Source organism: Rhinichthys klamathensis, unplaced genomic scaffold, assembly GCF_029890125.1.
Source record: "Rhinichthys klamathensis goyatoka isolate OS25496 unplaced genomic scaffold, OSU_Roscu_1.1 h1tg000323l_1, whole genome shotgun sequence".
Classification (NCBI taxonomy): domain Eukaryota; kingdom Metazoa; phylum Chordata; class Actinopteri; order Cypriniformes; family Leuciscidae; genus Rhinichthys; species Rhinichthys klamathensis.
Window position 1 is genome coordinate 690,375 of NW_026606839.1, and position 13,655 is coordinate 704,029.

Consider the following 13,655-nt stretch of genomic DNA (forward strand, 5'->3'; position numbering starts at 1 on the left):
ATAACATTTAGAAGGATAATAACCTCAGAATGACTCCAGGCTCACAGCTACTGTGATTAATATGATTTGGTGTGGGGTGAAATGGCTCATTCTGTTGCAGAGGAACATTTGGAACAGGAAATGAACACAGAACCCAGTGCTAATTAAAGACAGAAGTGTGCCATGCATGTTTACTCCTTTACATGTTTGTCATTTTCATTGCTTTATAGTCACTCTGTTACATTTAGTGTGGATCAACTAAAGCAGGACTAAATCTGTTCTGACAAACAAAATAAACTAAGTAAATCCTTATTATCTAAATCAGGGATTTTCAAACTGGGAAAAGTGGGTGGAAAGTTAATAAATAAAATCATTTTTTAGGGCTTTCATTTCATTTTAATTTTATATGTTGGTAATTTCATTTTCATTTCATATGTTGGTAACGCTTAACATAAAGCCTTATGTGTAATGCATTATAAAGGTATTTATTATGTTATAATGCACTATCTTTTCATAATTTGTTTAATTTAAAATGCATTATAATTAGGGCTGTCAAATGATTAATCGTGATTAATCACATCCAAAATAAAAGTTTTTTTTACATAATATATGTGGGTGCATTGTGTATAATTATGTTATATATATAAATACACACACATGCTTGTATATATTTAAGAAATATTTTCATGTATATACTGTATATAGATTTATATATAAATGATATTTTTTTCTTAAATATACATGCATGTGTGTGTATTTATATATATATACAAAATAATTATACACAGTGCACCCACATATATTATGTAAAAAAACTTTTATTTTGGATGTGATTAATCGTGATTAATCATTTGACAGCCCTAATTATAATATTTGCAGATTCTTTGCAGAAATTGGTTGCTTGATATGTGTTTTAAAAACATTATACTTTCTAAAAGGGGTCATATAATGGTACATGCACTTTTACAAGTTGATTGTACTGAAATGTGTGTTGGCAGTGCCTGTACACAAACATCATATAATGTGACCTGATCCAGCAAAATGAGTCACAGTGACCCAAATTTAAAAATTGAGATTTTGGTATTAATGGAAAGAGGAGACCTTAAGCTTTCAATTGATATCCTAGTCAAAGTCATACCTTGAATGGTTGTAAAGATATACACATTTGAATTATGGTCGTCTGCCCTCTTTTTCCAATTGAAAACCTGAGAAAATCGCTTTTAAAGTTTTTTGCCCGTTTTTTGTTGATATCTTTCAAAATCCATTACATTTAAAGGGATAAACTATTTATTTTACAGCTTAATTTGACCAAAGACATTAATATATAAATGCTATTAAACCAGGCTAAAGCTCAAATTATTTTAAAGTTTTTATTTGAATAAATAATTTAACAGTAGGCCTACCTTTTACAAAAATGTACTAAAATCAGAAAGATTGAACAGAGGTGCTACATTGCTTGAGAGAGAGAGAGAGTGTGTGTGTGTGTGTGTGTGTGAGAGAAAGTGAGAGGCAGAGAGACAAGGAAACAGATCAAATAATGCTAGTCTATGCAATCATATCTTAGTGTAGGCTAGTTGACAATAACAGCGTAACAAATTCATAACGGAGATACCAACAAATATTGGGTTAATCAAACACATTAATGAATTCTCCTTGCAGATAAATAGCTACACTCATTCACATTTGTCAATCACGTTATGTCAATCACGCTTGCACACTACGACACTTTCATCCGTTATATAAAAACAATCGTAAGTTTTTCGCATCCGTAGCAAGCAGTTTGAATGGTGTTTTGACAATTCGGAGCCACCGAATCAATACGAAGAAAAAACCCATACGAAAAAAACGCGGACTCAGTGTGCAATGGCCAGGGGGCTTGATGACGCTTTGGCAACTTTGCTCGCTTTTGACAGCGACATTTCTCAAATTAATAATATTTAATCTTTCTGAGGAGATCTGCTAGCTTGTTTATTACACAGAGCGCTCGCTGCGAGTCTGACGGTAGGGTGACTGGACCAATCGCGTGCAAGGGGGTAATCCATCGACCGGAAGTTGAAGCCGGCCGGGTGCCGCCATGTTGTAGCAGAACTTCACTTGCGTTAGCATTTCCATTGACTCCCATTCATTTTTGCGTCACTTTGACAGCGAATAACTTTACATCTGAGGCGTTTAAAGACTCCATTTGTCCATTATTTATTTCTAAAGAAACACGACAATGCATAAAGGGCTCCATTACCTTCTATGTTACACTATGGCCCCGTAGAAACAGATTTAGTAAAAAAAAGCTAACGATTGCGTCATAACCACTCGACTCTCTGTCGCGCTGTACAGAAAGTACCGTACAGACAGGAGGAGAAGCTCGCAGGCAATCGGGGGGACGTCCCGTCAAGGGAGAAGCCCATAGATAATGAGTCCATAAAAGCAACGGAATACTTACTCCTGCTCACTCACGCCAAAGAACTCTTTGCTCAAGTTCCCCGTCTCTGCAAGATTAACGTTGGCAGTTTTCACGCACAGCTACTAGAAGATTAACGTCTGTCAGACAGGTTGCTCACGTCATCAAGCTTAGTTTGAGTCGGTCTGAGTCTGCGCGTCAGGAACGGAAGTGCTCAAAAATCGCTAAAAGTGGGCTTCAACTGTCTCAACTGAGTTCCAATGAGATCGCTCTGTCCATTTCTTTTACTGTCTATGATCGCGTGCCGGTCACTCGAAACGGCTTCCCATCGACAAATAATCAGCATTTGTGTACATTTCTAAGCTTTTTGATTGGTTCTATACAACGTGTAACACCATTTAAAGAGCAGAGATAGTGACGTTTCAGGGGATACCCGGGAAATGCTCAGAGGTGACGAGAGGAGTTGAGAAAAGCAATGTTCATTTCCAGCGAATTTAGTAAAACTTTGTAAACTTTAATAGTAATTTAGATACCTTTACTCAATTATCTGGACTACGAAACTTTGGGAGATTATTTTTGAATGTCTGTTCTTTGAAATTAGCACCAAAAAAAAAAATCTATTATTTCATTGTTTTTCCACATAATCGGCCCATATCTTAAAATAGAACGTTGCGACTTCCGACTCATTTCGCCAGATCGGGTCACTAATGATAAAAATCCATCCAGTGGTTTTGTTTTAATCTCCTTATATGTTTTCCCCTGCCTCAAATCGAGCCGTTTGTTTTTGTGACGTCAATAAAACGGACGCCCCTCCTACGATTGTTGATTGACGGGAGCGTTTCAACACAGACCCGCCCTCGCACATGAGGTAGCTGTCAATCATAGTCTGCGCGGCGCGGACCGGACCGGCGCGGTCATTGTTGATGTGCCGGAGCACTGTCTATGAGCAGAATGGCTCTAAGCGATTGTGGTGTTCTGTTCTTGGGTGTAATAACGAACACAGTCACTTTAATGTTCCTGAATCCGAACGGCTGAAGACGCAGTGGCTGAGTTTTGTTTTCGAAGGGAATATTCCCCACGAGCAACGTCAATGCTTTCATGTTTGCGCGAATCATTTCACACACCAGACTGCTTTATAAACGAGGGTCAGTATAAAGCTGGTTTTGCTAAGAAGCTTTGCTAAAAAGGATCGGTACCAGATATTCGTGTTCCTGCTGAACCTCCAGAAGAACTGAAGTGAGTGAAACGTTTTATTAAACTTTATATTAATATATTAATCTTTGCAAATCGCTAGCTGCACGCTTCATAATGAATGCGTCTAAGGTTTACACTCAGTCAGGGTACATTACGGCATGTTTTCTATGTATGACGTTCTCAATATAATTCATAATTCCACGTTTATACTGAACAACGGGTTATGGTCATTGTATTATTGTGTTACACACTGTGTACACACAGAACAGAGAGACGGGGTGAGCGCAGCTCATGATCATTTAAAGGCATATGCACTGAAACGGCGTGCTGAAAACAGAGCTGTTTTTGACCAGGTAAAATAAGTGTTTTCTTACAATACTAATGAGAATTTTTAATTAAAGTATATTACAAACTTTTAATTTAGACCCTAAAGAATCATATTAGCTTGTACAAAAATGGCATTATATGACCCCTTAAAGGTGTAACAATGAATTGAGAAGTATTATACATATCTAGTTCAGTCATGAAACTCTAGAGGGCGCAGGCTGATACATGCAATCTTTTACATCCTTTACATGCAATCTGCAAGCAATCACATAATTACTGCATGGCACAAGCTGATTGGCCTTTGCTGATCCTGCAGCCAATGAGATTGCTTGCTCACCATTTAAATAGTCTGGTTTATTGTTTGCTGTAAGCTAGTCCTGCAGCGCGCTATCAGAGTTTCTCTGAAACCCTCCACCTCCCCCAGCTCCACCTGCCTAGATCTGCTACCGGATTTATGGATGTCTATTTAAGCAGCAGCAGCATAACTTACATGCTTTACAGCAGCGTGTCTTAGCAGTAGCAAGTCCATACTTGCTCTGTAGCTCCGGCTGTGATGAAGGGGTCAATGTTTGTCTGCTTTTCATGGCCCTTTTAGCCCCTGCTGGTAGATTTTGTTCCTACACTATCTGCCTGGATATGCATCTTACTCCAATGACCTGCTTTAAAGCATGACTAATTATTCATAATAATTAATATCTTTGGGTTTTGTGTGTGTGTTTCAGCCTGTCTCCTGGCCTGAGGTCAATGGTGTTGTGCTGAGTTACTCAGTGTCCTGTCGCAGTGAGCTGGATTCATCTCAGTGGACCTGCGGCGCATTAAACGCATCCAGAAGCTCCTGCGTCCTCGCCGTCTCAACCGATCCCTGTCACTGCAACCTGACGGCTACCAACTCTGCCGGGACGTCACCTCCAGCTCACATCTACATACCCGCGCACACAGATGCAGGTAAATCACTGATGTGATGCTTCAGCGTGTTTGGGAGTTTCAGTGGAATTGATGTGTTGGAAAATGCAGCTAATAACCACTGGACTGGTTTACATGGTTTCTAGCTGGTCCAAACCGGTGGTCATTTATGGTTGCTTGTTGGCCCTAGCTGGTCTTTATGCAACTTGCTACATTAATGTAGAATTGAATGTGCATCACAGGTGTACATATATCATATTTGGTTAATTTGATGAATTCAATGAATTTGAATGTGTTATAAATTTTATATTGTATTATATTAAAGAGCATTTACAAGTGAACTGAAAACAACACAGTGCTATTTCAATGAACAGTTTTATCACGTATTACATTTTCCGAAGAAAAAAAGCCATTTCTGGGTCACTTCGTATTCCCAACACAGATCTGAGCTCCCTCCAAGGCTCAAATGCGAAGCCGATGTTCACTCTAGTCCTTGCTCGGCGCCGGTCGCTCTCAATCTTCGATCTTTTTTGTCCACTTGTCAGGGGTTTAACTTTTTTAGTCTTCTGTCGAGTTACTGTTGGTGTCCGAGTTGTCCTGGGTCTCTTCTGTGTATTCGCAAAATCCATTGCACTGCTTGCGAGTGTAGGCTACTTGCTGACTAGCGGTGGTGGCAGAGTGATCTGAAACGTTTAACATGAACGCGCTTGACGTCACATCCGCAGACAGCGCGGGATAAATCCGACCCGACAGAAAATAGGAAAAATAGGATACAAGCTTATAGGTGCACCCAATGTGAGCGGACAAGGTGTCAGTATGCTCATCAGGAGATGTTTAAGTCATAAATGGTAAAATAAAAAGGCTATTGTTATGTTTATTTTGGGGAAAAAGTTCCATATAGATAAGTTTGACTGTTTTTGACTGATACGAAAATAATCAAATGAAAATAAGCAGCTTTCTTTGTTTTAAAGTATTTCATTCTCTGATTTGTTTAAAAAAAAATAGGCACCGCAATTTTTATTTAATATACAAACTTTTTTTCATTGAATTTTTTTGCCATAAAAAAACCTAAAAAACGGTTGCTTTCTTATGCTTGCTGCAAAAATCTCAAAGCAACTTCCTTGTGGACGTGTAATGAAATAGTGATGATTATATGGGAAATTCTGCACAAGCATTCATAAAACAACATCATTATCAGAAACCTTACGTTCATTAATCCCAAATGTATCTCCCATTTCCTGCCCTGGAAGAACTCCCTCCCCCTCAGAACTTCAGCGTCACCCCATTGGACGACACTCGTCTGAAGGTGGAATGGACAGCTGCACTGAACCAATCAGAGAGCGGATTTGTGCTGCAGTGGAGTTCTGTGCCTCACAGTGGACCAGATAGTCTTCACTGGGAACATATGAATAACACTGCAAGAAGTTTTAATCTCACAGGTCTGATCAATCACTTATACTCCTATAGAATGCGCACTAAGTCATTTTTTGTTTGTTTTTGCTGGTCGATATGACAGTGGCCTGTTGGTGTGGATCACATCACAAGTTCATAGTTACTGGTGGCATTAATATACTGTATTTCTTTATTGACTTCATTTTATATTCATCTTTCATAAGAAGTGTTAAGTTTTCCTTCTTTTTCGTCCTTAGATGAAAAAACATACTGTCGTCTTTTACTACTTATAATCATAGTTTAATCAAATAACTCGAACAGAATAGTTTTAGTCCATGTCTATGTGTGTGTTTTAGGTCTTCTGCCAGAAGTCCCATATAATCTGTCAGTCGTGAGTCTGTATGGGCGACGAGCAGGAAGTGACAAGTCTGTCATTGCCTTCACACAGGAAGGAGGTCAGATATTACACTGAAAAATGTAAAGTTATTGGAACTGAAGGTGTGGTAGTACTGCAATAGTGTATTTGTCATTTGTTTTCTGTCATATGCCATGCTGAAAAAAAAAAGCAGACAGAAACATGAACTTTAGAGAAGAATGGGGCTAGTAGGATGTATAACTGTAAGGTTGTGAGTCAAAAGTCCAAATACATAATTGTATTACTATTTACATTTAGATGAAAAGCCACTATATGTGTTGTGGAAGATTTATATTTATGTATATAAAAATATTTTATATATATAAGTGTATTATTATATGTAAGTATATTATATATTATATATGTAAGCATATTATATATAAGTATTTTATATAGTATGTCATATTTCAAATATGTCACTCCATATATTGTGACAACATGCCCCAGTCACCCTTAAAGGGATAGTTCACACAAAAATGAAAATTCTGTCATTAATTTCTCACCCTCATGTCGTTCCAAACCCGTAAAACTTTCATTCATCTTCGGAACACAAATTAAGATCTTTTTTTATGAAATCTTAGAGTGTTAATGCATCTCCATTGACAGCTAAGCAATATATTAATCATAATAATAATAATCATAATACAGTGCAGCTACTCTAATAATACTAATTTGCATTACGTTCGACTACTCTACTCATCAATCCAGCTCATGGCAATACCGGTATTTAAATATCAAGATGAACACAATGAACAGTGTCTGTTCATGTAGTTAAAGGAAGTCTGTAAGTGTATGCAAAGGCACATCAAAATCCTTGTTGCCGGTGTGAATGCTTTACTGATGTGTTCCTGTGTATCAGCGCCCTCTGTCGGCCCAAAGATGACAGTGCTGAAGACGAGCGGCAGCGGCGTTGTTCTGAAATGGGAACCTGTTCCTATAGAGAAACTTCATGGCTTCATCCAGAATTACACTGTTCTGTACAGTATAAATGGCCAAAGTAAGACGCACACTTTTCTTTGCAAAACATTGAAAAGCCATATCAGAACTATTTCAGAACTGAGCTTTCATTTTTGAGTTTGTCTCTATCTGAAGGTGAGAAGGTTTACACTAGTGCTGAACAGATATCTCTGAGTGGACTAACAGCAGGAACCTATAACATCTGTGTAATGGCTCACACTGCAGTAGGGGGCGCCGCTGGGCCGTGGCACATAGTGGCTGTGGGTAAGAATGACACAATTTGGGTTGAATTTATTTTTGATACATTCATGCATGCCTGCATAAACACAATGTTATCTTTAAACCTGTTTGCGTGTGTGTCCAAAGGGCTGGAGGATGTACAAGTGATCCCCATACTGCTGTGCTCACTACTACTGAGTTTTCTGATACTAATAATCCCATTATGCTTGAGAGTGAGGTAAGATAACTTATAAATAAATCATGATTCAGTTATCAAATATATTCATTCAAGGAGAGCATTAATAAACATGGTCCAATATTTACAACCTCAAATAAATGGAGATAGCATATTAAAAACACTTTGCAATGCAGTATGTTCTTTTATTTAGATAAAAATGTCAGTGTTTAATTAATATGATAACATACTACTAGCATGCAGTACTTATTGTCTCTGTATTTATGTTTGTTTTTTAGGATTAAACAGTGTCTCTGTCCGACCGTACCAGACCCCTCAAAAAGCAGCCTGTCCGTCTGGTCCAACACTAAACCATGTCAGGTAAACACAACCCTAGTTATAGTTATTCAGCGTGGTCAGGGATTCTTCAATACGACCCACATGCTGATAGGAGGAAATATATACACCTCTTGGTATCAATATAATCTTAAACTAAAATATGTAGGTGAGAATAATTTTTGGCGAATTAATTGTATCTCTTGCTACAGTCTTGGAAGAAAATTCCTTCCATATTAATGATGTGGCCTTTTTTAATTTAAGTATATTTAGATATTTTTACTGGAAAACACATACCAAAAAATTTTAAGGACGAAAATATTTTTTGGATACAGTACTCAGTTTCCACTAATACTAACAATTTTTAATAAAGTTTTGTCAAAAGTTGGTGTACTTGGTTACCAAGTACGACAACAGTGTCAGAGAAAATCATCCACAACATGAAATATAACATATGAATGAAGTGAAATCCTGGTAAATACAACTTGTGAACAGAATATTTTTTAATATATTTATAGAATATTATTATTAATATATTATTAGTTTGGAGTTTTAAATAATTCGGAAGGTTAATTAATGGTAAAAAGCATATTAGAAATATTTCTGAAGGATCATGTGACACTAAAGACTGGAGTAATGATGCTGAATATTCAGCTTTGCATCACAGGAATAAATTACATTTTAAAATATATTCAAATAGAAAACAGTTCTTTAAATTGTAATTATATTTCCACAATATTACTGTTTTTATTGTATTTTTGAGCAAATAAACGCAGCCTTGGTAAGCATAAGAAACTTCTTTCACGCACATATATATATTGTAGAAGTGTTCAACTCTTCTATGTTCAACAGCATAAACTAACATCCACCATGAGCTCCATCATCTCTATCGGTCAAGCTACAAGCTATCAGGATTATGCTGAGAAAGACTACGTCCCAGTTCAGGTATTAGCCTACCACACTGTTAGACATGACGACAATGAGGCCGAAACCAAGACCAACAGCACTGGAACACACCTGGACCCCAAACCAGCACCAACTCAAGCTTTCCCGACACATCTCCTCAACCAGAGCTACACCAAACCAGACCAAGTCATTCCTGCTGGATCTACAGCAGAAGACTTGGAGGCCTCAGCGGCCGATCTCTTGTTTGATTCACTCTTCAGCTGTGAAAGGAATCCAGTAGATTTCAGCAGCTACATCCATGTGTCCCAGAGCTACGCACCGTTTGTTACAACCACAGAAGCATTCAGAACTCCCGAGCTCGTCGAGTGTTCGCACTTCCTGCAGGTTTTACCGGAGGACACCAACATTTAGTTCATCACAGCGTAAACAACGAGTCCTACGTGACTGGGGTTTCACAATCCCACTCTCTCCAGCCAGCCCGCCAAAACATGTGCCCTCATATCAAACACCATCTTTGTGTGCATTCTGATCGACAGATATACACAGGCTTGGGAAGTCACAGGAGAGTTTGAAACGGCATAAAGCTGGTTGGGACGTAAAGCCAGATGCAATGGAATCTGATAACTGGCCTGATCTGGAAACTGTCTGGTGTAGACAGCCTCAGTTAATTATAATTGCACTGGATTTACAGAAGTTTCATTGGCAGGTTCAAGAGATTGGGTCTGCTCACTGTTCTGCCTGACACTGTGACCTAGCAGGAACTGCTTATCCTACCGTCAGATCTCGTCGAGGTCAAGGACTAGTCATTTCCACATGCGATATCTCTCACTAAACCATCTCAAGAAAGAAAAAGGTGCATAAACCACTGATACCAGTTACAAACTGCATGGAAAAAATGTGCCAGGTGGGAAAATTGCTTCCGTCGCATGGAAACTTCTTAAAATATTTTCTGTTTCTACGATAAAACAGTGCTGTTGACAGCGTATTGTTTTTCTCATTTTTTTATTATCGTATGGTGCTTTGAAAACTTCAAGTATTCTCATTATGTTACTTTCATCTTGTGATATTTGGTTTACTGTTACATTTTGTAATTAGTGTTTTTTTCTGTTGACATAGTCAAGGACAAACAGTCCCAGATGGGACATCACTTTCCCCTTCGTGGGACTGGTTACATCACGGACACATCTTGGAATTATACAGACCCGTTTAACTTCAGAGGGACCAAATTGTCCTGTTTATTATTGTGCATTGTGTATTTCTGATGGTCTTAACTAGCACTGCTCCTTGCATTAAACCTGTCGTCTCCTGCTTTACTCTGTCCTGCCGTTATATGGCCTTTTGGCTGATTAGATGAGTTAGTTTATGACTGTTTTGGATATCAGACAAAATACATTGTTTACTGGTTTTGGATATCAAACAAAACTAAATTCTAACTAGTTTTGGATATCAGTCAGAACTCAATTCGAACTGGTTTTGGATGTAAGACGGAACTCAATTCGAACTGGTTTTGGAAATCAAACTAAACAGGTTTTGGATATCAGATGGAACAATTCTATTTGGTTTTGGAAATTTGACAAATTCTAACTGGTAATGGATACCAGACTAAACTAATTTCTAACTGATTTTGGATATTAGACGGAACTCAAATCTATCTGGTTTTGGAAATCAAACTAAACTCGATAACTGTTTTTATATATATATATATATATATACTGTATCAGACAGGGCAGATTTTTGGGGGGATAAACTCAATGTTTATTGGTTTTGGATATCAGACAGAACTAAATTCTAACTGGTTTTGGAAATTTGACAAATTCTAATGGGTTTTGGTAACCAGACACAGAACACATTTCTAACTGGTTTTGATTATCAGACAGAACTCAATTCAGGTTTTGGATATCAAACAGATCAACATTTTTTACTGGTTTTTGATATTAGAAAAAACTAAACTATGATTTTGGTTATCAGACAGAACTCAATGGTTTTGGATATTTGACAGAACTAAATTCTAACTGTTTTTTTTTTTTTATCAGACAAAACTAAATTCTAACTGGTTTTGGATATCAGGCAGAACAATCCAGACAAAACAAATAACATCTGACAGGATCTGGTAACAAGACTGGATCTAGCTAGTCTAGAAATAATCTAGAGCTAATCTTAATCCAGTCTTTTTACAAATTACCATTTGTGTCATTAGCCATATATATGAACGTAAACTGCTAACCAGATGGACTGGTAACCTGTTAAGCTGAGAAAAACAACACGACCCACCTGATCTGAACTACTGTATGTATATATATAAATATACACTGAACAAAATTATAAACCCAACACTTTTGTTTTTGCCCCCATTTTTCATGAGCTGTACTCAAAGATCTAAGACGTTTTTTACGTACACAAAAGGCCTATTTCTCTCAAATATTGTTCATAAATCTGTGTTAGTGAGCACTTCTCCTTTGCCGAGATAATCCATCCACCTCACAGGTGTGGCATATCAAGATGCTGATTAGACAGCATGATTATTGCACAGGTGTGCCTTAGGCTGGCCACAATAAAAGGCCACTCTAAAATGTGCAGTTTTATCACACAGCACAATGCCACAGATGTCGCAAGTTTTGAGGGAGCATGCAATTGGCATGCTGACTGCAGGAATGTCCACCAGAGCTGTCGACCGTGAATTGAATGTTCATTTCTCTACCATAAGCCGTCTCCAAAGGCGTTTCAGAGAATTTGGCAGTACATCCAACCGGCCTCACAGCCGCAGACCACATGTAACCACACCAGCCCAGGACCTCCACATCCAGCATCTTCACCTCCAAGATCGTCTGAGAGCAGCCACCCGGACAGCTGCTGCAACAATCGGTTTGCATAACCAAAGAATTTCAGCGCAAACTGTCAGAAACCGCCTCAGGGAAGTTCATCTGCATGCTCGTCGTCCTCATGGGGGTCTCGACCTGACTGCAGTTCGTCCTCGTAACCGACTTGAGTGGGCAAATGCTCACATTCGATGGCGTCTGGCACTTTGGAGAGGTGCTCTTCGCGGCTGAATCCCGGTTTTCACTGTACAGGGCAGATGGCAGACAGCGTGTATGGCGTGTGGGTAAGCGGTTTGCTGATGTCAACGTTGTGGATCGAGTGGCCCATGGTGGCGGTGGGGCAGACGTATGTTATGGACAACGAACACAGGAGCATTTTATTGATGTCATTTTGAATGCACAGAGATACTGTGATGAGATCCTGAGGCCTATTGTTGAGCCATTCATCCACGACCATCACCTCATGTTGCAGCATGATAATGCACGGCCCCATGTTGCAAGGATCTGTACACAATTCCTGGAAGCTGAAAACATCCCAGTTCTTGCATGGCCAGCATACTCACCGGACATGCCACCCAATGAGCATGTTTGGGATGCTTTGGATCGGCGTATACGACAGCGTGTTCCAGGTCCTGCCAATATCCAGCAACTTCGCACAGCCATTGAAGAGGAGTGGACCAACATTCCAGAGGCCACAATCAACAACCTGATCAACTCTATGCAAAGGATATGTGTTGCACTGCGTGAGGCAAATGGTGGTCACACCAGATACTGACTGGTTTTCGGACCCCGGACCCATTCCCCCCCCCTCCCCCCCCCCCAATACAGTAAAACTGCACATTTTAGAGAGGCCTTTTTATTGTGGCCAGCCTAAGGCACACCTGTGCAATAATCATGCTGTCTAATCAGCATCTTGATATGCCACACCCGTGAGGTGGATGGATTATCTCGGCAAAGGAGAAGTGCTCACTAACACAGATTTAGACAGATTTGTGAACAATATTTGAGAGAAATAGGCCTTTTGTGTACATAGATAAAGTCTTAGATCTTTGAGTTCAGCTCATGAAAAATAGGGGCAAAAACAAGTGTTGCGTTTATCATTTTGTTCAGTGTATACATATATACACTCACCGGCCACTTTATTAGGTACACCTGTCCAACTGCTCGTTAACACTTAATTTCTAAGCTGCCAATCACATGGCGGCAACTCAGTGCATTTAGGCATGTAGACATGGTCAAGACAATCTCCTGCAGTTCAAACTGAGCATCAGTATGGGGAAGAAATTTGATTTGAGTGACTTTGAACGTGGCATGATTGTTGGTGCCAGAAGGGCTGGTCTGAGTATTTCAGAAATTGCTAATCTACTGGGATTTTCACGCACAACCATCTCTAGGGTTTACAGAGAATGGTCCGAAAAAGAAAAAACATCCAGTGAGCGGCAGTTCTGTGGGCGGAAATGCCTTGTTGATGCCAGAGGTCAGAGGAGAATGGCCAGACTGGTTCGAGCTGATAGAAGGGCAACAGTGACTGAAATAACCACTCGTTACAACCGAGGTATGCAGCAAAGCATTTGTGAAGCCACAACACGCACAACCTTGAGGCGGATGGGCTACAACAGCAGAAGACTCCACCGGGTACCA

The 13,655-nt window shown here is 39.2% G+C and overlaps 1 protein-coding gene across 2 annotated transcripts in view; it reads left to right on the forward strand.

Annotated features, from left to right (window-relative positions):
* The window catches only part of LOC130105581 (interleukin-6 receptor subunit beta), a 35,172-nt gene extending 25,025 nt beyond the window's left edge, over nucleotides 1–10,147 (forward strand). The window contains exons 7-14 of one of the 2 annotated variants that reach the window (XM_056271636.1): nucleotides 4,618–4,840; nucleotides 6,049–6,237; nucleotides 6,547–6,645; nucleotides 7,465–7,602; nucleotides 7,698–7,826; nucleotides 7,929–8,019; nucleotides 8,256–8,337; nucleotides 9,145–10,147. In XM_056271636.1, the coding sequence (XP_056127611.1) occupies nucleotides 4,618–4,840; nucleotides 6,049–6,237; nucleotides 6,547–6,645; nucleotides 7,465–7,602; nucleotides 7,698–7,826; nucleotides 7,929–8,019; nucleotides 8,256–8,337; nucleotides 9,145–9,609 (1,416 nt within the window). In that variant the 3' untranslated portion in view covers nucleotides 9,610–10,147. The remainder of the gene's footprint in view (nucleotides 1–4,617; nucleotides 4,841–6,048; nucleotides 6,238–6,546; nucleotides 6,646–7,464; nucleotides 7,603–7,697; nucleotides 7,827–7,928; nucleotides 8,020–8,255; nucleotides 8,338–9,144) is intronic. The other variant, XM_056271637.1, reaches the window with a different exon arrangement.
* Nucleotides 10,148–13,655: the final 3,508 nt, after the last annotated feature.